The 25,591-nt window shown below is 35.2% G+C and overlaps 12 protein-coding genes and 6 pseudogenes across 18 annotated transcripts, besides 2 other annotated features; 16 read left to right on the top strand and 2 right to left on the bottom strand.

The window, feature by feature from the left end:
* Window positions 1-14,833: part of a mobile genetic element that runs on past the window's edge.
* TVAGG3_0886940 (phage tail repeat-like family) lies at window positions 949-1,725 on the top strand (the record flags this gene model as incomplete). Its single annotated transcript, XM_051250697.1, has 1 exon — window positions 949-1,725. One exon carries the CDS (start codon window positions 949-951, stop codon window positions 1,723-1,725), a length of 777 nt encoding a protein of 258 aa, XP_051086172.1.
* Window positions 2,300-2,851, top strand: TVAGG3_0886950 (integrase core domain containing protein family; the record flags this gene model as incomplete). Its single annotated transcript, XM_051250698.1, has 1 exon — window positions 2,300-2,851. The coding sequence occupies one exon, from the start codon at window positions 2,300-2,302 to the stop codon at window positions 2,849-2,851; it is 552 nt and encodes a 183-aa protein (XP_051086173.1).
* Window positions 3,116-3,749, top strand: TVAGG3_0886960 (organellar and viral DNA polymerase type B; the record flags this gene model as incomplete). Its single annotated transcript, XM_051250699.1, has 1 exon — window positions 3,116-3,749. A coding segment is annotated over one exon (634 nt), but the record flags the coding sequence as incomplete, so codon positions are not given.
* TVAGG3_0886970 (organellar and viral DNA polymerase type B) lies at window positions 4,220-4,831 on the top strand (the record flags this gene model as incomplete). The annotated part of the gene is made up of 1 exon (XM_051250700.1): window positions 4,220-4,831. The coding sequence occupies one exon, from the start codon at window positions 4,220-4,222 to the stop codon at window positions 4,829-4,831; it is 612 nt and encodes a 203-aa protein (XP_051086175.1).
* Window positions 4,922-5,659, top strand: TVAGG3_0886980 (KilA, N-terminal/APSES-type HTH, DNA-binding family; the record flags this gene model as incomplete). Its single annotated transcript, XM_051250701.1, has 1 exon — window positions 4,922-5,659. A coding segment is annotated over one exon (738 nt), but the record flags the coding sequence as incomplete, so codon positions are not given.
* On the top strand, window positions 6,984-7,834 carry TVAGG3_0886990 (annotated as a pseudogene). Its single transcript has one exon. A coding segment is annotated over exon 1 (851 nt).
* Window positions 8,374-10,192, top strand: TVAGG3_0887000 (annotated as a pseudogene). Its single transcript has one exon. A coding segment is annotated over exon 1 (1,819 nt).
* Window positions 10,298-11,155, bottom strand: TVAGG3_0887010 (uncharacterized protein; the record flags this gene model as incomplete). Its single annotated transcript, XM_051250702.1, has 1 exon — window positions 10,298-11,155. The coding sequence occupies one exon, from the start codon at window positions 11,153-11,155 to the stop codon at window positions 10,298-10,300; it is 858 nt and encodes a 285-aa protein (XP_051086177.1).
* Window positions 11,180-11,440, bottom strand: TVAGG3_0887020 (uncharacterized protein; the record flags this gene model as incomplete). The annotated part of the gene is made up of 1 exon (XM_051250703.1): window positions 11,180-11,440. The coding sequence occupies one exon, from the start codon at window positions 11,438-11,440 to the stop codon at window positions 11,180-11,182; it is 261 nt and encodes an 86-aa protein (XP_051086178.1).
* Window positions 11,486-11,920, top strand: TVAGG3_0887030 (uncharacterized protein; the record flags this gene model as incomplete). Its single annotated transcript, XM_051250704.1, has 1 exon — window positions 11,486-11,920. The coding sequence occupies one exon, from the start codon at window positions 11,486-11,488 to the stop codon at window positions 11,918-11,920; it is 435 nt and encodes a 144-aa protein (XP_051086179.1).
* On the top strand, window positions 11,948-13,518 carry TVAGG3_0887040 (annotated as a pseudogene). Its single transcript has one exon. A coding segment is annotated over exon 1 (1,571 nt).
* TVAGG3_0887050 lies at window positions 13,549-14,006 on the top strand (annotated as a pseudogene). The gene has a single exon. A coding segment is annotated over exon 1 (458 nt).
* A 1,189-nt stretch (window positions 14,834-16,022) lies between the features above and the next one.
* On the top strand, window positions 16,023-16,160 carry TVAGG3_0887060 (Ankyrin repeat family; the record flags this gene model as incomplete). The annotated part of the gene is made up of 1 exon (XM_051250705.1): window positions 16,023-16,160. One exon carries the CDS (start codon window positions 16,023-16,025, stop codon window positions 16,158-16,160), a length of 138 nt encoding a protein of 45 aa, XP_051086180.1.
* Window positions 16,161-16,261: 101 nt separating this feature from the next.
* TVAGG3_0887070 (protein of unknown function, DUF4106 family) lies at window positions 16,262-17,085 on the top strand (the record flags this gene model as incomplete). The annotated part of the gene is made up of 1 exon (XM_051250706.1): window positions 16,262-17,085. A coding segment is annotated over one exon (824 nt), but the record flags the coding sequence as incomplete, so codon positions are not given.
* A 2,114-nt stretch (window positions 17,086-19,199) lies between these two features.
* On the top strand, window positions 19,200-19,625 carry TVAGG3_0887080 (protein of unknown function, DUF4106 family; the record flags this gene model as incomplete). The annotated part of the gene is made up of 1 exon (XM_051250707.1): window positions 19,200-19,625. One exon carries the CDS (start codon window positions 19,200-19,202, stop codon window positions 19,623-19,625), a length of 426 nt encoding a protein of 141 aa, XP_051086182.1.
* A 1,118-nt stretch (window positions 19,626-20,743) lies between these two features.
* On the top strand, window positions 20,744-21,778 carry TVAGG3_0887090 (annotated as a pseudogene). Its single transcript has one exon. A coding segment is annotated over exon 1 (1,035 nt).
* A 918-nt stretch (window positions 21,779-22,696) lies between these two features.
* Window positions 22,697-23,560, top strand: TVAGG3_0887100 (protein of unknown function, DUF4106 family; the record flags this gene model as incomplete). Its single annotated transcript, XM_051250708.1, has 1 exon — window positions 22,697-23,560. The coding sequence occupies one exon, from the start codon at window positions 22,697-22,699 to the stop codon at window positions 23,558-23,560; it is 864 nt and encodes a 287-aa protein (XP_051086183.1).
* Window positions 23,561-23,681: 121 nt separating this feature from the next.
* Window positions 23,682-25,591: part of a mobile genetic element that runs on past the window's edge.
* Window positions 24,522-25,231, top strand: TVAGG3_0887120 (annotated as a pseudogene). The gene has a single exon. A coding segment is annotated over exon 1 (710 nt).

Raw genomic sequence — 25,591 nt, forward strand, 5'->3', positions numbered from 1 at the left:
TGGTCGGGTTATTCGAGACATTAAAAACGTGTATCCTGAAGTTATTGATTTATTTAGAGGAGTTAATGATTCAATTTCAAAACATTCTATAACCATCGATGAAGAGAATAAATTAACAGATTATATATTCGTCATTATTGCAGAATTAATGAAGAGAATAAATGAAAAAGGAATTGGTGATATCATTAATGTCAGCGATGTAATGATGAAAAGAAATTTTGACTCATTATTTACAAAACCGAAAACAGAATATAGTCTTTATGACGTAATTACCGAATTAATGAAAAAGATTAATGATAATAAGAGTTCTGGCGGAAGAGTTGAATTAGAAGTGAATGATGTTAATGAGAAATTAGCCGAAAAAGCAGACAAAAATGAGCTTTTAGCTCTGAGTGATAAAGTCAAGAACCACGTTCATTATATAACTTCAGACGAACAGATTATAACGGACTACCATGGATATTTAACACGAAGTGATGAAGCGAAGACAAAAAATGTTAATGAAAGAAGATATAAATACATTCGTGCTAAAGGTTATGACATAAGCTGTACTGTACAGTATGATGTAGCTAAAGCACCAGAAGCATTTGGTTATACCGTGAAATTTATGCCTCTACTTTCAATGTTAACGGTGTATTAGTTGAACCAAGATTTACATTGAGAGTTAAGGCAAAAATAACGTTTGAAGATGCTATTAAAAGTAAAGCTGACAAAGTTGAACTTGACGCAATGAACAAAGTTTTGAAATCTCATAAACACAACATCTCCGATATAAATGAACTTCAAGCTACATTAAATAGTAAAGCTGACAAGAACCATACACATGAATCCTTCACTACTGTTAGAGCAGACGACATAATATTGAACTATACCCTTGGTTCAAGTGCACCTTTAGAGAATCCAAGTACAAGCGTAAAAGATACACTAAACTCCTTAAATAGTAAATGTATGAACATTGAAGGTCATGCCAGAAACTTTGAAACACATGAACTACCAGCAATGTTAGATAAGAAAGCAGACAAAGAACATACACATAACTTCTTCTCAACTGTTGCTATAGAAAGTATTGAAGGAACGGTTGACGGAACTGATGGGGATGCATTATATTGTAAACCTCCTAACTTTCCACAAGGTTTAACATCGAATGAAAACATAACAACGAAGAAAAAAATTAGCTGTAAAAATGTTTATGTCATGGGTGATGAAAATAATGTTAAATTCACTGCTCAAGATTTATATGATAAGAAAGCAGATAAAACAGAGCTTCAAACAATGAAGACTCAGATTCTTGAAACCATATATCCTATAGGCTCTATTTATACGTCAATGAACTCAACAAATCCAGCAAGTGTTTTAGGTTTTGGTACATGGCAGCAGATTGTAGACAAATTCTTATACTGTGCTAACTCTTCAAAGCAAACAGGAGGTTCGAAGAAAATTAAAGAAGCAAACCTTCCACCGCACACTCATACAGGAACTACAAACACAACAGGTAATCATTCACATTCAATAACAAAAAGAGGTTATACAAATCTTGCAGCAGGTTCGGATAGACAGGGAATGCATAGATATGATATTTCAAGTGACCCAGTAGATTCAAGCGCAGGTATTTTCTGTGGAACCGCAGGAAATCATTCACACACTTTCACAACAAATCCAACAGGCTCGGGTGCAGATTATATGCCACCATTTATGACGGTTTATGCATGGTATAGAGTTCATTGAACGCGCTTGAGCCTAGAATAAAATCTTTAACTTTACATAAATGAGCTTGAAAGAAGTATTCGAACAACATCCATAGAGGTCATTTAAGAAGTTCAATGAAGCTGCAAAGAGTTGGGGATTTACTAACAGAACTGAAGTGAAAAGGTTCTTTGACAAAAATGTTGTACATCAAACAAAAATAAACCCTTACGACTACTTTTTACCAATTTACTCCAACACTCCTGACGCATACCAATTTGACACTCTCATTCAAAGCAGAAAAGGAGGACATAAACCATTCCTCATCTTCATTAATGTTAACACTCGTAAAGCATATGCATATCCAATGAGGAATAAAGGAACTCGTGAAGTGTTAAGAGTTTTACAAAAGTTTGTAGCAGAACATAGCCCAAGTACTTTAACATCAGACCAAGACAGTGCATACCTCAGCAATGAAATCACAGATTTTCTCATTAAGCATAACATAACTCACTACACTACCGAAGACCATAACCATAACATACTCGGCATCATAAACCGCTTCATAAGAACGCTCAGAGATTTAAACCAAGAGCGAGACTTTACCGAAGAAACAATGAAACATTTCATCGAAGTATATAATTCCTCAACACATTCTACAACAGGACATACACCAAATTCAATGACACAACAACAAGAAGAAAAGTATATACAAAAGAAACGAAGTCAAACACAAAATATCAGAAATTCAACACAATTTACCCTCATTCCTGGTACAAAAGTTCGTGTAGTTCTTGACGACAAACCGTTGACAAAGAAACGTTTAAGGTTAAGTAGAAACTATTATATCGTAGACTCTACGCAAGGTAATGGATATCTTATAAAAGCTGCTGACGACTCTATTGCGTTTTATCCTCGACATAAATTAGTCGAAAGTAGTAATGGCAAACTTGCTGAAACCATTGACGAAGCAAAGCGAGGAGTGGTTATTGAAATACTTGGCTATAACATAAACGATGACACTTATAAAGTAAGATATGAAGGAGGTGTTGAAGATGTTATACCATCTAAGAACTTGAGAGAGTCAAAGCCAACACATCTGGGACCATTAGAGCGGGAGTACTGGAAAGACAAAAATAAGCCAGAAAGAATAAGAAAATTCTTCTAAACTTTTTCATTAGATGTAAATCAGACATGAATGAGAACAGTCATGTATTATTAATGGTACCATTTATTTTAACATAAATTTACACCAAAAATATATTTTAGGTGAAGAGGTGAGATCTCACCTTTTTTTTCACCTAATTTTTCACCCTCACCGCTTAGCGGCTCAGATTGCTTTAGCTTTCGCGTGAATTTTCATGAATTTCCTTAAGATAGAAAAATAAAGTTAGTTTTATTTTTATTTATTTTTTTATTTTGTATAAAAGATATGATTTCAACAATCGGCACAACAACAATTCAAACAACTACAGCACCAAACTCGCTAGTCATGAATCCTACGTCAATGTTGGTAGAGATGAAAAGCTTTATTCCTTCTTCATATACTTTTGAAACAGAAATCCAGAAGATAAAGCAAGAACTTTTAACAAGTAATTTAGACTGTAGTGCGAAAGATGAAACAAATGAACAGTATCTTTATGAAATGCAGGACATTATTGACCATTTACCCAAATTGCCTGAAATCCAACAGCAAAAACTAACTATTCCTGAATTCGACGAAATAGAAGTGAAACCAACTGACTCAGTAGAAATAAAGAAATTCATACGTAAAGTAAATTATGAGTTTCTAGGATATCATTGCAACCATAAAGTTATGGACAAAGATTGCGACATGGTTTATAAAAATATTTCTGACATATATAAATCGGTGGAGTTTAAGACATACGATAACTTTGTTTCATTAGTTGCAAAATGTGTTTGGGAAATAAGAGATAAAGATAGAAGAGGTAAGGTATGGCATGAACAGTTAAAACCAGCAGCTTTTGAGTTAAAGAAAACCATTGACGCCTTAGTTGTTCTAGCTGGTTTTATTTCAATGTATAACGCAAAAATGAATCCGCAATGTTCAAAATGTAAAGCAGCAATAAGAAAATATAACTACTCAGTCAAAGAGATAGAAAAAATGCGAAACGACTATGCAGACTTAAAGAAAGAAGCAAAAGATAAAATGGATATGTTGACATTTCTGAACAAAAACTATCCAACTGCAGAAGATTTCCTTCTGTCTGACGTCAAGAAGAAATATAAAGAGACTTTCGGCATGATTAAAACATTCGATGTACTAAAAGAAGAAATTGAAGCTACGAAATTGTTTAGGATTTCAAATATACATCGTACAATTCATGTAAAACGCTTGTGAAAAAAGAGGTGAAAAAAGAGGTGAAAAATTAGGTGAAAAAAAGGTGAGATCTCACCTCTTCACCTAAAAATTATTTTTATTGAATTCAGCACAAAAATAATGAATTTCATTAGTTAGAAAAATAACGCTAATTTTATTTTTATTTATTTTTTTATTTTGTATGTAAAGACAGTAATGACAAACATTGAGTTTGAAACAGTTAGAAAGATAGACAATGACACCAAAGTGGTTAGAATAGGTGATTTAAACGTAAGATACTCAAAGAAATACAACAAATATTCTTTGTCAGACATTATATCTCCATCTGGAAAGAAAACAAACGACTGGGTTAGAAATGCTTCAACTCAGAAAATTTTGACAAGAAATCCTGAGCTTATGATATCAGTAGCATTTCATGGAACAAGAGCATATCTTATAGACAAAAGTCTTATACCAATAGTTTTGTTATGGTTGGACCCAGTTGTTGGATATAACTTCATAACATATGGTTCATTCGATACGGAACGTTGCAGTGAAGGCTTACTTTACATCGTTCAGAAACCGAAGGACTTCAACACAAAAAGATATAAGATAGGAAGGATATATAATATAACTCAAAGATATGACAGTACAGTCAATAGAGTCAAGGTTGTGTTTGTTAATGATATGAGAGCTGCTGAAACAGAACTACTTGAAAAGTTTGAGAAAATGTATGGTGCTCCCATAAAAGGTAAAGAAACGTTTGAAGTAGATGAGATAGATAAAGCTATAAAATTATTTGACGAAGTTGCTGAAAAATACATGTAAAGCGTTTATTTTTGGTCTTTTGTGAAAGTCAGAAAATAAAGTTAGTTTTATTTTTATTTATTTTTTTTTATTTTGTATGTAAAGACAGTAATGACAACATCAGAGAACACAACAACAGTTATAGTCCATGAAGCCATTAATGAAGAATACGAGTACATACAGTATAACAAACAGTTACGTCTCATTCGTTCAGTCAAAGATGACATGTACCAAATGCAAAGTATAATGAATGCTCTTCGTTCTACAAAGCAAGCATATCATTGGTTTGAAAACCAACAGACAAAAGAACTTTTAGAAGAATTTCCTCATATGATTGCTTCCCTCGGAAAACCGAGAGAAGAGATTCCGTATGAAAATCGCAAGAATTTGGCTCCTGGTTTGAAAGGTTATTATGTTCATAGACTTTTAGTAAACGCCGTAGCAATGTGGGCTTCACCTCGTTATGCTTGTTATATTTTCATGATGTTAGATGAACTATATAAAGCAGAACGTGGAGAGATGGAAAAGAAACTTCAAGCAAAAGATGAAGTCATTGAATCCAAAGACAAAAGCATACAGAAAAGAATACCGCGTTCAGTACCAAAAGGAAAGGAAAAGAGTTATAAGTATATGATATATACTGAAGAGTTGGAGAAAGAAGAAGATAGAGATATGGTTATGTTGCATTTAGTCAGAAGAAACAACAAAAGCTTTTATGACCTTGCTAAGATTTGCAAATCTGACAGAAACTGGTTCTATCGTGAAAACTTACCGATTTCAATGACACCGAATGAGCAAATAAAGGAAATTGTCAAAATACTCTTCCTCAAACACACTATGACATCAAAGGTTGCACAATACTTACATTCAAAGAAGACTTAACATTACTGAAGGAAAAAATAACAGAATATTTCGATAACTTCAAAGAGGAAGAATAAAGTCACGACAACATTAACGAAGAAGTCACGACAACATTAACGAAGAGAGAATGAGGTGAAAAAAGAGGTGAAAAAACGGGTGAGATCTCACCTCTTCACCAAAAATATATTTTTGCTTAAATGACGTCAGGGTCAATTTCTTCAACCATTTCACTTCCTTCGTCAATGTCAATAGAAGCTTCTTCAACCTTTGGTAGGAGCTTCTGTATAACATCTTTGTTCGTTATTGTCTTCAGAGATGAAGGATAATATTTCACATTTGTTTCACCTTTTTATATTCTTTCTGCTGCGATAAATCTAAAACAATACTGAAGAAGTCAATATTAGAGTTCTTTATAACAGTATAATGAGTATCTTTGACATTCACGAAGAAACTATTTTGTTTCAAAACTACTGCTAACTCTTGTGAAGTATAACGTTTGCGGTCAATGACGATAGCTAATGGTCTGACATACTGACCAAACTTAGATTCTTTCACAAACTTCTTGTTAAAGATAACATTAACATTTGAAGCATTATTGAACTCATTCTTGATGGCAGTAGCGAGAGCATTGTATGAAAGAACTTGCAATCTTGCATGTGTTTCATTAAAATAAAAATATTAAATTATTTTGAAAAATAACTTAAAAAATCTAATCTAATTTTTTCAAAAAATATTTTTTTATTTCCTACTAAAGATGTATCGGAAGTTGTCTAAGTTAGAACACTCGGAAATAAAACAACTTCTTACAGAAGCTAATATAGATGTTGCAAAGCATTACGCAACAAACAAAAAGGCACTCGCTGACATCCTCAATGACTATAATGGTGCAATAAGTTATGATAGAATTCATGAGTTCATAAAGCCGCAACGCGGCGAGGACGAAGTCCATGCAATAGCATTTCCTTTAAATGACGTTGCTATTGACTTATATCATAGACGTTCAGTACCTGAAGTAAGAAGAGAAATGTTTGACATAACAAATGCAAACGTTGGTGAAACAAGAAGAAGAGACGACACACTGAAACAACAGAGAAGAGAGATGTTTAAAAGTGCTATAGAACAAGTTCGCAAAGCTAACGATGTCATTCGTTCCATTGACGACAAACCAAAAGAAGGTGAGAGATGGTTAAAGAAAGATGAAGAGAATAGGAAGAGAAATGTGAAGTCAGGCAATAGACTCATTGACTTTAACATCGAAGCTTTAGATGAACCAAACAGAGACTACTTACACAAACATTTCGGTAAGGTTTTCATGAGACTCTTAGAGAAAATTAAAATAAACTCACAACAGAGATGGATGGTATGTTATAAACTTGGTGGAAAGTATGAATGTTCTACGTTAAACCTCAATAATATTGGAACATTACTACATCAGCTCTTGAAGGAGAACTTTATATCAGAGATAGAAGCAAATGCTGCAGGTATTGTTGAAATGCACTATGACTTCTTCTTGACAAACATAAAGAATCTTACCGAAATAAAGATGTATGATTTAACAGAATATGAAGGCTTAACGATGTCAGATGTAAAGAAAGGCAAACCAAAAAAGAGACCATATAGAGATGAAAGCACACTGACAAATGACCAGAAAGCCATTTTGGAAGCTCTTAAGCAAACAGGAAACCCAGCACTTATAGAAAGCTTTTGGAAAGATAATGGTGAAAAGAAGTTTTATAAGAAGAGAAGCGGTCAGTTCTGGAAGTATCTTTGCACATTACCTATAAATCTTGAGCGCTACCAAATTTCAATGAATTGAACAAAAGAACTGCACACTTATGACAGAAGACAATTGTTTCGTTTATGCTTGCATTCAGGCTGGAGTAGATGGAGAGACTATTGACCACATGAGAGAAGTCATTCGTGTTAGAGACTTTCCTCAAAGTAAAGTACAAGAAATTTCTGACGCAACAGGTATAGCATTTAATGTTACCATTGGTTATTTCAATGACTCAAGACATAATGAAATAAAGAGATATATACCAAAAGAATGTGAAACTGTTAGAACTATTGACTTACTTCTTGTTGAAGACCACTACATGCTAAACGAAAGATTACCAATGACAACATATTTCATTCGCAACTATATAGAAATTCTCAAAGCTTGTGGTGGAATGAACATTGAGAAACAAATGAAGATTTATACAAAGAGAGAAGATAAATATGTAGTTCGTTATGATAGAACAACACCGTTATGGGATGTTATGAAAACATTGTGGGAGTGCAAATATTTCGAACCTATTTCTTATGGAGAACTTTTCACATATACTACTGACTTATATAAACAGAACCTTGCACCATTTAAAGATTTGACATATGCTCCAAAGTATTGTGTACAACTGAAGAAGAAAGCCGAGTCAAAAGAAGTAAATAAAAATAAGTGCAAGTTCATTCCTGAGCACGTTTTCTTTGCTGACTTTGAGTGCAGTACCGATGGCTTTCATAAAGCTTTTAACATATGTTACGACAGTGAAGATGGTTCAGTGAGTGAAAGCATTTGGGGTCAGAACTGTGCAACAGAATTTTTGGAGCGACTTCCTGACAAGAGTTTAATATATTTCCATAACCTCAGTTATGATATAAACTTCATCTTAAGACACATGACAGAAGTGAAAGGAACTCCCATCATTAAAGGTTCACGAACAATGCAAATAACTGGCTTATATAAAGGAAGGGCAATTATTATAAAAGACTCTTACAGTGTTATAAATAAGAAGCTTAAACTATTTCCTGCTATGTTTAACTTACAAACAGGACCGAAAGAAGTATTTCCATACAACTACTACAGCAGTGTTTTGTTAGCAAATGACAACAGAACTGGTGTCATTTCTGAAGCATGTAAGTTTATCCGGGATGCAGATACATTCATGAAAACATAGATTCCATCAAAGGTTGCAGAATAGATGAGAACCACTTCGACTTAGAAAAGTATAGCACATTTTATTGCAAACAAGATGTAAGAATTTTAAGAGAAGGTTTTGTTAAGTTCCGCAATGACATATTGAAAGAATTTGATTTAAACGTTTATGACTACGTTAGTATTTGTTCAATTGCTAACAAATTATTTGAGAACAGAGTGTACTTCCCGAATGGAAATTTATATGACCTCTCAAATAAACCAAGAGAATTTATTTCACGATGTATTCAAGGTGGAAGATGTATGGTCAGATAACATGAAACAAAAGAGCGAAAGAGAAACTCATTGCTGATTTCGACGCTGTTTCATTATATCCATCAGCTATAGCAAGACTTTATACTTTAGAAGGTATTCCAAAGGTTATGAAGAAAGAAATGTTAAGCACAGAGTATCTCATGAGACATTTATTCGATGACGACCAAAAGGAACCCATTGGTGAAAAGTTTATGTCTGGCTTCTTTGTTCTCATTAAGATAACAGAGATTGGAATACATAGACACTTTCCTTTAATAGTTTGTGACCCTGAACTAAATCCAGAACTTAACGTTCCCAGAAGTTCAAACACTTGCTGTTTAATGTATGTTGACCATATAACATTACAAGACCTCATAAAATATCAAGGTGTCAAATGTGAAGTGTTGCAAGGATACTATTACGATGGAACAGAGATATTAGAATAAGAGATGAAGTAAAGAAGTTGTTTGAGTTAAGGTTAAAGTATAAGAAAGAAGGAAATCCTTTGCAAGAAAATATAAAGCTCTTCTGAACAGTATTTATGGCAAAACTATTCTATCTCCTATTGAGTCAAAAATAACCATAGTAGATGACAAAGATGCTATAAGATATGCCATCAGAAACTACAACCATATAGTGAAGTTCGAAGGTTTGGATGGTTCAGATAAAACTATTTTCAAGCTAACGAAAAGCATTTGCAGACACTTTAACTTCTGTCCACTTGGTGTTAACATTCTGTCTATGTCGAAGAGAATAATGTGTGAAGTATTCTGTACTGCTGAGGACTTAGGAATGGACATCTTTTATAGCGATACGGACAGTATGCATCTCTACAATGAAGATATCCCTCGTTTAGCTGAAGAGTTTGAGAAACGTTATGGAAGAGTTCTCATTGGTAAAAACCTTGGTCAATTTCATAGCGACTTTGCAGAAATCACAAAATAAACAAAGTTTAGCATACAAGTCAATATTTTGTGGAAAGAAGACTTACATAGACTTACTCACGAATGATTTAAATGAAGTTGCATTTCACTGCAGAATGAAAGGCGTGAAGCAAGATGTTATTGCTTTAACCGCTAATGAAATGTTTCCTGACTCTGTTCAGTGTTTCTATGATGAAGATAAAGGTTTAATGGTTCCGCAAGGAAAATTTGACAAAGACTCTGAGTTCAGTGTTATGAAGTTATATAAAGCACTTTATGACGGTCAAGAGATTGATTGACTTATGTAAGTCATGTCAACCTTGCTTTGCTGAAAAGTTTAACTTTTCTATTCAGACTAAGACTTCATTCATAAGAAAGCTTAAGTTCTGAGGTCATGAATGAGAAAAATAATGAGGTCATTTATTTTTGTCAGCAGTGAGACCATTCATGATAAAAATAAGCCGCTAGCGGCAAGGGTGAAGCCCATGTGGTCATTTACAATACTGCGATGGTAGAGTTTAAGAGTTGTGCTTCAATGTAGAGACAGTCCTTATGGTCTGGAGGTAAGAACACTGGGCAGTTATGGTCATGAGTGGAGAACATGTCTATCCAAAACTCACGATTGAAGCCAGTTAATTTATAGTATTTAGGGTTAGGAAGTGGTGAAGTTCTTGTATGACCAATGAACTCATTTTCAACTCCCTTACTTAAGTTTGAATATAATATAGCTTGCTTTCTATCCCAAATGCCAGGTGTTACAATCTTTGAAAATTCATTTTTCCTCGGAAGCATTGCATCATAATTGAAAACATTCTTGAAATCATCACTTGGTTCAGAGATTTGAAATCTTATACGTAATGGATTTTCTTTCTCTTTAGCGACTTCATTGAATGGTGAGAATACAACAAAATGACAGTCATGTGTTCCATCTTCATTTTCATTAAATTCATAATGAAAGTCTATAAGTTGTGGCTGACTACCTTCTTCTTTCAGTTGTGCAAGAAACTCACGTAAAGGCTGTAAAGTTTGTACTTCAATGTTGAACTTTTTCTCGAACATCTCATTAAATGAAATCATACATTGTTGCAATGTTGTATCGTCTTTAAAGTATTTGTATATGTGAATGTTTTGGGCGCTTAAAGACTGTTCGTCATTTTCTATCTCGACTTGAAGTATAAAGTCAACCTTTCTGAAAGCACGTGTTATATACATAGATGTTATGCCAATGTACTTCTCTTCATTTATGTTCACAATCCAGTCTGTTGGAAACTTAAACGTTACTCTGTTCCCCTTTATTTTGACGTCAGGGTTTTCACTACTGAACGCAACAGATAAAGGTATTTGTCTATACATTTAATTCGGATAAAAATAAACCATTTACTCTTTCTTTGCTTCAGCTTCTTTAGCTTTTGCTTCAGCTTCTTCTCTAGCTTTTTTCGCCAGTAGTCTTGGGTTCTTTTGTCTTCCAGCAGCTAATGCAGCAAGTTGTTTTTCACTAAGTTTTCTCTTTGGTCTCTCTGGCTTTTGTTCTTGTTTTTGTTCCTTCAGTTCGGATAAAATTTGCTCACGAATTTCTTTCTTCAATGCTTCAACATCTATGACCCCTTGGGTCTTGTCCGTAGGGCTTGTCTGAGTCATTTGACTGCAGATAAAAAACAAAATTAAAACTTTAACCGATGTAAAATGAGCTTGTCAAAATCAGAGCGAGAGTCTATTATATTAAATGACGCAAGAGGAATACAACATCCTTTCTATTACGTAAGTCAGAGTAAAGATGGTAAAATATACGTAAGAAAAAGAAAGGTTCCATTAGCGAATGCAGAAAGCGACAACATTAAGGTGTATGGCAAGGGTGAAGTCCACGAAGTCCATGTTAAGCCTTCTATTCAAACTGAAAAGTCAATAGAACCAGAAGAAAAGAAGCCAGATGTACTTTCAATAACGAACCAAGAGCTTATTGCAAAGTTCGTGAATTTCATTGAAAAACAAACCGAGTCAAAGAATCCTGACCCGCCAGTGAAAGAAGTTGAGACAAAAGAGAATGTACAGTTCATTGAAAATGTCAAGAAACAACTTCCACCACGAATGCCAAGAAGAAGAGTGAGAATAATGAAGTAAATAGATATTTTTATCTGAAGTAAATACATGCAGAACGAACAGTTAAACGAATTTACTCCAGCAGAGCATATTCATCAGATTCGCTCATATTTCGATATCATAGACAATGCAGTTCAAATTGGTGACACTAATAGAAAATATTCTGACGCAAAGATTCCATCACAACCTGGAACTGCTAAAGATAACACATGGGTAACATTCAATCTCTCACCTCCTGGTGAAAATATGTTGGACCTTTACAATACATTCATTACGTATAAAATGGAAGGTCAATTTATTGTAGATAAAGAAATTGGTTCAGGTTCCAATAAAACAAACCCACCAGGATTTTGGATTGGTTTCGATGACGCTTTCTATGCAGTTGCTGGATATCAAATCCTTGCAAATGGTCGTATCGTATATTCTCAAGACAACGCAAGAGAAGAAGCATATATAACTTCAAACTCACAAACTACCGAACAAATAAAGAAAGTAGATGTTTTCTCAAAGACTCGACATGAAGATGTATGGAGTCATTCGGGAACATGCAGAACAGGACAAATTGTTAGTGGTCCAATTACAGCAGGAAAATCATTTGATTTTAAGCTTCGTTTAAGAATTCCTGTTAGAAGATTCCTTCCATTAGAAGCTATTCGATTTATTCCAGCTTTTGCAGGAAACATTCAGCTTAAAGTAAAGTTCAGTAGCGACGCCTTACAATGCACATCTATATCTGTAAATGATATCATTGCTTTCAATCCAACTCTTAAAGTTGCATTTGCTTCAGATTCAAATCCACCGACAAATAAATTTGTTCCATGGAATGAACCATTCACTATGATAACGAAGGCAGTAGAAGCTAGTGGAACAGTTACTATTACAACTGTAACCCAGCAACTATTTCGAACAAAGATGGATTTTAATGAATGTTTCATTCATCCAAAGTCATTCTCTTTAGACCCTAACATTTATACAGAACTTGTAGAACATTATACAAACGAGGCTTTATGTTTTCCTGTTAAAGTTATGGATTGGATTCCTATGGACGGTTCATTCTCAAAGAATACAGATAGTTCAAGTGCAACATTTACAGCAGCTTATACGCCTATTAATGTTAAAAGTATTTGGGCACTATTTAGAAAGAAAGACAACTATTATGTTAATTTTGAGAACCCTAAGTTTAAATATCTTCAGCTTTCCATGGGAGCTTATGGAAATATGCCTGCAGAACCTGAAAAATCATATGGACCTGTATTTTATGAAATGGTTGCGAACGCTGCAATACAAACAATGATATGATAGGATTTAATGAAGATGTTATGAGGTCATTGGTGGATGATGGTAGTGTGGAACATAAATGGGATAGCTATGACAACACACATTTCTTATGTGGTTTTCCAACAGAAGTGGACTTTTGCTTCCAGCAAGGTCAAACATCTACTGCTCCAATAACATACAAATTGTCTGTTAAAGGACCTATTGAACTAGCAACTGAAAATGTACCAAAGCCACTTATTGGATTTATGAGGGATTGTTGCTTTGCCATTCAGGTGACAGTCAGGCATCCCATAATAAGATTAGATGACTATAACTTAGCTACGGACGACAGTGAGGAATAAAGGATGAACGTTTATTTTTAAAGCTTATAAATGAGTTCTTCATCAAGCTCTCGTGAACCTTCACCATCTATGAAACAAACTTTACCAAACGATTATGGAGCACCTATTGAATATTTCTTACGAGCTGCACAATGGCAAAGAGCAGTCTCACCAAGGTTAGGTGTTCCACCAGCTCCTGTCAAAAATAGCATTTGGTCAAGTCCTTATATAAGATATGGTCTCCCACTAGGTTTGCTAGCTACAGCAGGAGCAGTTATGATGTTGAAAAGAAATAAAGCAAATGTTGTAAATAATACTGAAGTAGCTGAAGTTAAACAAACTCCAACACCTTCGCCAAAACCACGCCTTCACAAGCAAAACCTTCAATGACTCCTGAACCTATGGAAGTACAAACTCCTGTTCAAAAGTCAACTCCTAAACCGACTCCAACATTTAAACCAGAACCTACTCCTCAAATAAATCGTAAAACTCCTGCGTTTCCTTACTGAAAAAATAACGTTATTTTTATTTAATATTAAAATTTTTATTTGATTGAAATGACAAATAAAGTCACTGAAGCAATGAAACAAAAGTTTTTGGTAGAATACATTAAATCAGGAACTATTCCAGAAGGTTTTTACATTCATACTATGAAGGATGGTAGAGTTCAGTTTAGAAAGATAAAGCAACCATTAGATAAAGAAGGAATTAGAAAGATTAAACTTCATGAGGACAACATTGCTGAACTTAAGAAGAAGTTAGAAGAGTTGGAGAAAGGAAGAGAGTTATAAAGCAATGAATTCAACAGGGTGAAAAAACAGGTGAAAAAAGAGGTGAGATCTCACCACTTCACCTAAATTTATTTTTTGCGCTATGTTTTCATACGTGTGAGGGTGGTGATATCATTAATTTTTAAGTTTATTTTTTATTTTACTGAAAATTTTTATTTGGATGTAAATGACAGAACAAAAGCAACTCATTCGAATTCCACAGTATAACAAACATACATTTAAACATTTATTCTTCCTTCCTGAGCATAACATGTTCTTTCAAATACATCCGAGACCAGTTGACTTTTCATTGACTGTGTATAAAGATAGAAATAGTTATATCATTAAACCATACGATGACGAAGGTAAGTTATGTAAATTGTACGTTAAGAAGTTAGAGAAAGTTTATGGCTTCAAGTATGACTACAATAGGGTTAACACTGATGATGAAGATATTGAGGAAAATTTATGAGAACATTAGTGAAGTCGTTAGTGAGAACGATAGTGAGAACGTTTATTTTTTACATTAGTGAGTTCGTTAGTGAAGTGGTTGGCGGCTTTGTAAAGTGTCAAATTCACAAGTATTGGGTAAGGTGGAACGCAGTGCCGCCGTACCCATGACTTGTATACTAACTAATAAAAATAATATAATGAATTTATTTATTCGTATAATAGCAGTAATAAGTCGATTATTCACTTCTACTTCTGAGATTTGAATTTAATTTCGACAGAAAAAGAGATTCAAGAGGAAAATACTAGGGGATACAAACAGCCACCATGACAGGATTATTATGGAGCCAAGTTGTATTTTTGTTACATTCTTGATGAATGAGTATGATATAGAGATTGATTTAGATTATTGTGGAGAATATAATAATCTTGAAGCATTTTTAGTTTATTTCGACCAATCTAATGATGTTGACAAATGCTTTATTTATTCTCCGATGTTTAATATTCCATCTCTTTTCGAATTATTCATTTCGCTTGGTGCAGACATCAATGGAAAAGATAAAAATGGCATAACAGCTTTTCATCAGGTATCATTAAGAAATAATAAAAAGGCAGCCGAATTACTTCTTTCACATGGTGCAAATGTCAATGGAAAATGTTATGACAACAAAACAGCTCTTCATTTTGCAGCAATTAATAATTGTATAGAAATATCTGAACTTCTTCTTTCACATGGCGCAAATATCAATGAAAAAGATTTTGATGAAAAAACTCCTTTTGGTTATGCCATGATTTATAATTGTAAAGAAATAATTAAACTTCTTCTTTCACATGGTGCAAATCCCAATGAAATAATTAATGAGGAATGTACAGCTCTTTTCTATTCTTTGTTCAATGATGATAAAGAAATAACTGAACTTCTTCTTTCACATGGTGCAAATGCCAATGAAAAAATGAATGATGAAAATACAGCTCTTCATTTTGCCTCGATACGCGGAAATAAAGAAATAGTTGAACTTTTTCTTTTGCATGGGGCAAATATTAATGAAAAAAATTGCGATGAACTAACAGCTCTTCATCTTGCAACAAACTCTGAACACAAAAAAATTGTTGAACTTCTTCTCTCCCACGGTGCAAGTATCGATGAAAAAAAATATTAACGGGCAAACACCTCTCTTTTTTGCAGTTCATAACAAATCTATAGAAATAGTCGAACTTCTCCTTTCACATGGAGCCAACATTAATGCAAAAGATCTATTTGGAAACACACCCATTTTTCAAGCACTATATTTTAGTGAATTAGATATGATCGAGTTTCTTATTTCACACGGTGCAAATATTAATGAAACAAATAACAATGGAGAAACACTTCTTGATTGTGCAATTTCTATTAATAATGCAGAATTAATCGAATTTCTTCATTCACATAACTCAAAGAGTTAAATCTACAACAACAAAAAAAAAGGTATTGGGGCTTCCAGGCGCGTTGCGCCCTCTAGCCCCGAAGATGTTTAGTATAAAACCGCTTTTTAACTTCACTTAAAATGCCACGTAAGCTACGTAAGAATATACGTAAGAGGAAGAGAGCATTGAAACATCCAATAGTAAGACTAACACCACAACAACAGTTGCAACAACAAATGCTGAATGACCCCACTATGTTGCAACAAATGTCAAGCAATCCTATGCTTTTAAACCGAGTCATTGGTGCACAGAGTGGAGGTTTAAGAGCGGCACTTTTAGCGAAAATGGCAGGCTATGGTGGAGCTGCAGACGGAACAGCATATAACCCTCAAAGTCAAATGAATTTGAGTTCACTCAAAAATCAAATATCAGATGTCAAAAAGTCAAACATAGACATACAGAAGCAAATAAGTGAAAACGAAAAGAAACTAGAATATGACAGACACACAAAGAAACTCAATGAGTTAAACGTAGAGAAAAAGAAGAAAGAAGAACAACTGAAAGAACTAAGTACAGAGGAATATGCGAAAAAAGTGTCAGAAAAAGCAGCAGAAGTAGCAAAAATGGAACAAGATGTCATAAATTTGAAAAACCATACTACTCAATATAAAGTACTGAAAGATGAAGAGATAAAACAAAAAGCCCTGAAGACATATATGGATAGCGATGAGTATAAAAAAGAAGTTGAAGCAAATGTAAAGGCAGAAAAACTTTTACAGTTGCAAAACCAAACCGTACAGTATGAAAACTTAGCACAAGAAAGTAAAAATAACGACGCAGCCATGCAAAAGGCAATGAAAAGCGCAGAATATATAAAAGCTAACAATGACTGGTTAGATGCCCAAGCCAACGCTAAAGCAGCCCAGCTTATAGGGTCAATAAGGACAAAAATACAAGCGGATGAAGACAGTTCAAATGAAGCTTTAACAAATGCTGACTTTAAGAACGCCTTCGAAGATCTTCATAGTAAGGTGAAACAAGTGAACGACTTCTCATCTGGAAAGAAACTGAAGTCTGAAGGTTTCGACAAAGAGTTAAGAGAAGTAGCACAAAATATGACGAAAATAACAGATGCAGCAACGAGACAGGCAGTTCAAAGTGCCTATGACGCCGTTAGAGCAACTGTTGTGAAAAGTCAAGAAAAAGAGTTACAACAGACCAAAACAGACCTAGTAAATGCTTTCTTAAAAACGAAAAGTCAGGTAGGACATTACGCTGCAGATGGAACATATGTGCCAGCTGGTGGAACTTATATACCAGCTGGTGGAACTTATATACTAGCTAGTGGAACTTATATACCACCAAACCCTCCAAGAGAAGCACCTGCACCAGGACTACCTAACACATTTACATCGTCACATGGACACAGACACAGGCATGCACCAAAACCAACACAACAACAACAACAACCAGCACAGCAACCAACAGTTCAAAACCCTGCACAACAACCAACAGTTCAAAACCCTGCACAACAACCAACAGTTCAAAACCCTGCACAACAACCACCTCCACAACCAGAGCAAGGACATAAAAGAAGTAGAGAACAAGGAAACCAAGAATTCTTAAAAATGCTTAAAGAAGACTATGGTTACCCAGATAGTATTGACTTTAGTGACAGATATAAAGAAGCTATTAGAAAGTTCAAGGATGGAAATACTGACCCGAACCTATTTAGCTTTATGGTTCAGCACCAAATGGGATATAATTTCAAACCTGGAAAATACAAGCTCGCTAAGGGATATGATTTAATAGCATATCATCCAAATGACATGACTGAATTTACTCCGAGATATTTGATGTCAGAGCTAAATGACAATTCAACTCCCGTCATGAAACGCGTAAAAAATAGAGACGGAACGAAAGAAGAAAGGTTTATGAGTCCGGATGACTTAGAAAGGGAAGTTGTTAAAAACGGTCTCGGAATATATGAAATGCCAGCAGATGAGGTACAAGAAACTCCACAGGAAGAACTAGTTCAGATACAACCAGACATGGAAGAAATAGTTCAGCAACAACAGCTAGAAGAGCCTGAAGGAAACGAACAAGTCACTCCTTTGGAAACTAACTTCACAGAACTAGATGAAGATTTGGAACAGCCGAAAAATCTTGACCCTCAACAAGAGTATGCGGAGAATATGGAATATTTCCAAGAGTCTAAAAAAAATTCGGCTGACATAGTAGAAGAATATCGAAAAATGTTTGCCGACATACAAAAGACTCCAACACCAGATGAAAATATTCAGCATAGAATGGAAGCACTGAAAGAAAATGTACACAAATACAACAACCCTTTTTACTTACGAGCATTTAACGTTCAATCTTTGATGAACTCGGTGAAAATAAAAGGTTAAATTTCAAGAAAACATATAGAAATGAAACATTGTTTAAAGTTCATTCAGAACCTAGCCAAGATGGAAACAAACCTACTTTTGTTTCTGCAGACGATGGAACTACAATGAGATGGGGTCATAAAGCTAACTCGGATAGGTGGTTCATAAACTTACAACCACAATTCCAAGAAGTTGTAGACGCAATGGAAGTCAATGGTGAACCAGATATAGCTGGTATTTTAAGCGCGGCTTTAATGCCATTGAAAGATATGAAACATGCAGATATTTTGGACCAGTATGAAATGAACATGGCTGATGGAAATATAACACCTGACGTTCTAGAACATTTATCTCAAAGAACTACACAGAACCATAGAGATGGTATATTTGGTGAAGAGTTTAGAAAGAAAGTTAGGGAGGGAGAAGGAAGAGAACCTATTGTACATGACCTTGCAAACGAAAGTTTACAAAATGTCATAAAAACTTACTTTGCAGACAATGACCTGAGAAGGGATGAATATTTAAGAAAACTCAAATGGACAGTACCAAATGAAATGTTAGTATTGAAAAACATGTTCCTTGACAAAATAAAACCAACTACAGAAATAAACGACGCAAGACTGAAAGATTGGGTAAAAGCTTTCCCATTCACAAAAGATATAGTTGGTAACATGGAAAGAAAACCAGAATGGCTACAAAACATATATTTGGAAACGAGCTTATTCCATATGGACAGGCACTGTTTGAAGAGCTTGAACCGGAAACTCAGGACAGAGTCATGCAAACAATACGCGAAGACTCAAATACAAACTATGACAAACTCTTTCTAGGATATAGGTTACCTGAGATGGGCGACCAGAGCCCAAAGGCAAAAAGGACATGGGAAATTTACAACATACTAGGTGAACATGAGGCAAAGATGCAACAACTTGAAGCAGAGGGCAAGTTACCAAAAGCGACACCAAAGAAGAAGAGAAGAGTAGAACAAAGTGAAAGTAGTGAAGAAGTAACTTCATCTAGTGAAAGTAGTGGCAATGAAGGAAAAAGAAGAGTTAAAAACTCAGTCAGGAAGAAAGTAAAGCTTGGTCCACGTGGGTTCTATTATGACACATAAACCCAACTATTCTATATTTTTACCCATATGAAATGTACGCCGCTCAGAATATAACGCAACAGTTTTGGATGCCATGAATGGAAATGTTTCCGAATGGTATAACGAATGCGACAATGCCATTAGAAGGTCAGAAATAGTTCCTGGAACTTACGAATATACAACTGCTGTTTTCTTATGGAAACGTAGGTGAGTTTGGAGAAGGTTCTTCAACAACAGTAGATATTGCTTGCGACAGGTTCATATAATTTCTATTGACAACTCTTTCTTATACGTGGAACAAGACATTGAAATAAAACCTTCTGCCAAGTTGTCTGACAAGAAAGGTTGCAATGGAATTTTCTATGTCGGATACCAATATGCTCCAGAAGTTTTCATGGGATATAAGATATATTCTAACTCTGACTTAGTTCAAACAGTAACATGGGCAAACTATGAATGGTTCGCTTTGAGAAACTCAGTACAACCACAAGCTAGAGAACAAACAGACCAGTATGCAACTATTGAGAAAATAAGAAGACTTGACCCTAACGTTCCAGGAGTTTATGTTGACCTTTCTGGACAAACTGCAGCAGCAGTAACCAAAGTAAAATTGAAACTTAGAGTTCCTTTGTCATCTTTCCTCATCTTCAGGTTTTTTAAGATACTTGCCAAACTGGGCAGGAAAAATTTCTATCGAACTTACTCCAAGCAAAAATAACTTAGTCATTGCACCAACGCAAGACCCATTCACTCTTACTGTAGCTGGAACTGGTGGAGCCAAGTTCTGTGACTTTTGCAAAGACAAAGTTGACTTAGACTTTGGTTTCTCAAACCTCAACACTGAAGTAAACTATTATTTCAATGCTGCTGGAACTGCTTGGGACCCAGTTAAGTTCACATGCGAAAAGTTGAATGCAAGAGAATAGAAAGCAGACTTGCAGTCTATATGTTGGACCCAGATATTTCAAATGCTTTAGCTGCCAAATATATTGCAGTTCCACTTATGTTCCCTATACACCAAATATCTGTCAAAGACTTTGCAGGTGAAGTTGGAAACCAAAGTGCTGACCCAGGTGCAAGAACAGATATTGCCTTAACAACTGCAATGAAACATGCAGATACTATGTTTGTACTGTTAGACCATACTACTCAATATAAAGTACTGAAAGATGAAGAGATAAAACAAAAAGCCCTGAAGACATATATGGATAGCGATGAGTATAAAAAAGAAAGTTGAAGCAAATGTAAAGGCAGAAAAACTTTTACAGTTGCAAAACCAAACCGTACAGTATGAAAACTTAGCACAAGAAAGTAAAAAATAACGACGCAGCCATGCAAAAGGCAATGAAAAGCGCAGAATATATAAAAGCTAATAATGACTGGTTAGATGCCCAGCCAACGCCAAAGCAGCCCAACTTATAGGGTCAATAAGGACAAAAATACAAAGCGGATGAAGACAGTTCAAATGAAGCTTTAATGGAATGCTGACTTTAAGAACGCCTTCGAAGCTCTTCATAGTAAGGTGAAACTAGTGAACGACTTCTCATCTGGAAAGAAAACTGAAGTCTGAAGGTTTCGACAAAGAGTTAAGAGAAGTAGCACAAAATATGACGAAAATAACAGATGCAGCAACGAGACAGGCAGTTCAAAGTGCCTATTGACGCCGTTAGAGCAACTGTTGTGGAAAGTCAAGAAAAAGAGTTACAACAGACCAAAACAGACCTAGTAAATGCTTTCTTAAAAACGAAAAAGTCAGGTAGGACATTATGCTTGCAGATGGAACATATGTGCCAGCTGGTGGAACTTATATACCAGCTGGTGGAACTTATATACTAGCTAGTGGAACTTATATACCACCAAACCCTCCAAGAGAAGCACCTGCACCAGGACTACCTAAAACATTTACATCGTCACATGGACACAGACACAGGCATGCACCAAAACCAACACAACAACCAACAGTTCAAAATCCAGCACCACAACCAACAGTTCAAAACACTGCACCACAACCAACAGTTCAAAATCCAGCACCACAACCAACAGTTCAAATCCAGCACCACAACCAACAGTTCAAAATCCAGCACCACAACCAACAGTTCAAAATCCAGCACCACAACCAACAGTTCAAAACCCTGCACAACAACAACCACAAACAGAGCAAGGACATAAAAGAAGTAGAGAACAAGGAAACCAAGAATTCTTAAAAATGCTTAAGGAAGACTATGGTTACCCAGATACTCTTGGACTTAGTGACAGATATAAAGAAGCTATTAGAAAGTTCAAGGAAGGAAATACTGACCCGAACCTATTTAGCTTTATGGTTCAGCACCAAATGGGATATAATTTCAAACCTGGAAAATACAAGCTCGCTAAGGGATATGATTTAATAGCATATCATCCAAATGACATGATGAATTTACTCCGAGATATTTGGTGTCAGAGATAAATGATAATTCAACTATCTTCATGAAACGCGTAAAAATAGAGACGGAACGAAAGAAGAAAGGGTTTATGAATGCGGATGACTTAAATAGGGAACTTGTTAAAAAACGGTCTCGGAATATATGAAATGCCAGCAGATGAGGTACAAGAAACTCCACAGGAAGAAGTTCAGATACAACCAGACATGGAAGAAATAGTTCAGCAACAACAGCTAGAAGAGCCTGAAGGAAACGAACAAGTCCCTCCTTTGGAAACTAACTTCACAGAACTAGATGAAGATTTGGAACAGCCGAAAAATCTTGACCCTCAACAAGAGTATGCGGAGAATATGGAATCTTTCCAAGAGTCTAAGAAAAATTCGGCTGACATAGTAGAAGAATATCGAAAAATGTTCGCCGACATACAAAAGACTCCAACATCAGATGAAAATATTCAGCATAGAATGGAAGAACTGAAAGAAAATGTACGCAAATACAACAATCCTTTTTACTTACGACCATATAACGTTCAATCTTTGGCTGAACTCGGTGAAAATAAAAGGTTAAATTTCAACAAAACATATAGAAATGAAACATTGTTTTAAAGTTCATTCAGAACCTAACCAATATGGAAACAAACCTACTTTTGTTTCTGCAGACTATGGAACTACAATGAGATGGGGTCATAAAGCTAATCCGGATAGGTGGTTCATAAACTTACAACCACAATTCCAAGAAGTTGTAGACGCAATGGAAGTGAATGGTGAACCAGATGTAGCTGGTATTTTCAGCGCGGCTTTAATGCCATTGAAAGATATGAAAGATGCAGATATTTTGAACCAGTATGAAATGAACATGGCTGATGGAAATATAACACCTGACGTTCTAGAACATTTATCTCAAAGAACTACACAGAACCATAAAGATGGTATATTTGGTGAAGAGTTTAGAAAGAAAGTTAGGGATAGAGAAGGAAGAGAACCTATTGTACATGACCTTGCAAACGAAAGTTTGCAAAATGTCATAAAAACTTACTTTGCAGACAATGAACTGAGAAGGGATGAATATTTAAGAAAACTCAAATGGACAGTACCAAATGAAATGTTAGTATTGAAAAACATGTTCCTTGACAAAATAAAACCAACTACAGAAATAAATGACGCAAGACTGAAACGTTGGGTAAAAGCTTTCCCATTCACAAAAGATATTATTGGTAACATGGAAAGAAAACCAGAATGGCTACAAAAACATATATTTGGAAACGAGCTTATTCCATATGGACAAGCTCTGTTTGAAGAGCTTGAACCGGAAACTCAGGAAAGAGTCATGCAAACAATACGCGAAGACTCAAATACAAACTATGACAAAATCTTTCTAGGATATAGGTTACCTGAGATGGGCGACCAGAGCCCAAAGGCAAAAAGGACATGGGAAATTTACAACATACTAGGTGAACATGAGGCAAAGATGCAACAACTTGAAGCAGGGGGCAAGTTACCAAAAGCGACACCAAAGAAGAAGAGTAGAACAAAGTAAAGCTTGGTCCGAGTGGGTTCTATTATGATATATAAATCCAACTATTCTATATTTTTACCCATATGAAATGTACGCCGCTCAGAATATAACGCCAACAGTTTTGGATGCCATGAACGGAAATGTTTCCGAATGGTATAACGAATGCGACAATGCCATTAGAAGGTCAGAAATAGTTCCTGGAACTTACGAATATACAACTGCTGTTTCTTATGGAAACGTAGGTGAGTTTGGAGAAGGCTCTTCAACAACAGTAGATATTGCTTGCGACAGGTTTCATATTATTTCTATTGACAACTCATTCTTATACGTGGAACAAGACATTGAAATAAAACCTTCTGCCAAGTTGTCTGACAAGAAAGGTTGCAATGGAATTTTCTATGTCGGATACCAATATGCTCCAGAAGTTTTCATGGGATATAAGATATATTCTAACTCTGACTTAGTTCAAACAGTAACATGGGCAAACTATGAATGGTTCGCTTTGAGAAACTCAGTACAACCACAAGCTAGAGAACAAACAGACCAGTATGCAAATATTGAGAAAATAAGAAGACTTGACCCTAACGTTCCAGGAGTTTATGTTAACCTTTCTGGTTCAGATGGAACTGCTGCCACTAAAGTAAAACTGAAACTTAGAGTTCCTTTGTCATCTTTCCTCATCTTCAGGTTTTTAAGATACTTGCCAAACTGGGCAGGAAAAATTTCTATCGAACTTACTCCAAGCAAAAATAACTTAGTCATTGCACCAACACAAGACCCATTCAGCATTACTATAGCTGGAACTGGTGGAGCCAAGTTCTGTGACTTTTGCAAAGACAAAGTTGACTTAGACTTTGGTTTCTCAAACTTCAACAATGAAGTAAACTATTATTTCAATGCTGCTGGAACTGCTTGGGACCCAGTTAAGTTCACATGCGAAAAGTTTGAATGCAAGAGAATAGAAAGCAGACTTGCAGTCTATATGTTGGACCCAGATATTTCAAATGCTTTAGCTGCCAAATATATTGCAGTTCCACTTATGTTCCCTATACACCAAATATCTGTCAAAGACTTTGCAGGTGAAGTTGGAAACCAAAGTGCTGACCCAGGTGCAAGAACAGATATTGCTTTAACAACTGCAATGAAACATGCAGATACTATGTTTGTACTGTTCAGACGAACTATAAATGACTATTCTTGTTTCTACAACCCGGTATTAAATATCATATAAACATAGATGGCAAATATTATCCAAGAGAAGAATATTCTACAGTTGAGGATATGAGGTCATACAACTTGACATTAGATGCTATGAACTTTAACAACAATTTCACAACAACCATAAACCCTGAAATGCAAAGTTCTATTATGCCATATGTGAAAGTATGGACTCATACAGGAGGTCAAAAAACTCAATATACAAATGGAGACCGTTCAAACTTTTGGCTTGGCATTCCATTTGCTGACTCAGAAGACTTTATGGGTGGTATTTCAACTGTTGGTACAGTTCAAATACAATATACTGGTGACAGAGACGGTCCAGATGAACTGAGAGCAAAGAAGTTTACAAAACCAATAGCACTTTTCACGGAAGATGCTCTTTTGAAGATTCGTTCGATGAAACCTGCTGGGGCTCCTCAGATTGGCATAACGACAGCTTCCATCGAGCAGATTTTGGCAGCAGGTCAGTAAGTTGTTCTTGAACTGACTTCTCTCCGTCAAATATTGACAGTACGCCAGTTTTGACATAATATTGTATTATAAACTTACCTTTAGAAATATCTGTAAGTTTTGAAGTTATATTTTTGTCTGCTTCAAGAACTTTCACCATCTCGGTTATACCAACTTTCTTTGCTTTATGAAAATATTTAGGTTCAGCAAAGACTGCTATTCTATAACATTTTCCATTGTTTGTGTAAAGAACTATTCTGTCAATGTATTTGTATTGTTTGTGTGTGTAAACTTTGTTCTGCTTCAATTCGAAGAGATACTCGAATACGTCCATCTTTTTATTCTAAGTAAAATGTCATTTCCGAAAAATAGAAGCGTGAG

Source organism: Trichomonas vaginalis, chromosome VI (genome assembly GCF_026262505.1).
Source record: "Trichomonas vaginalis G3 chromosome VI, whole genome shotgun sequence".
NCBI classification, from domain to species: Eukaryota; Parabasalia; order Trichomonadida; family Trichomonadidae; genus Trichomonas; species Trichomonas vaginalis.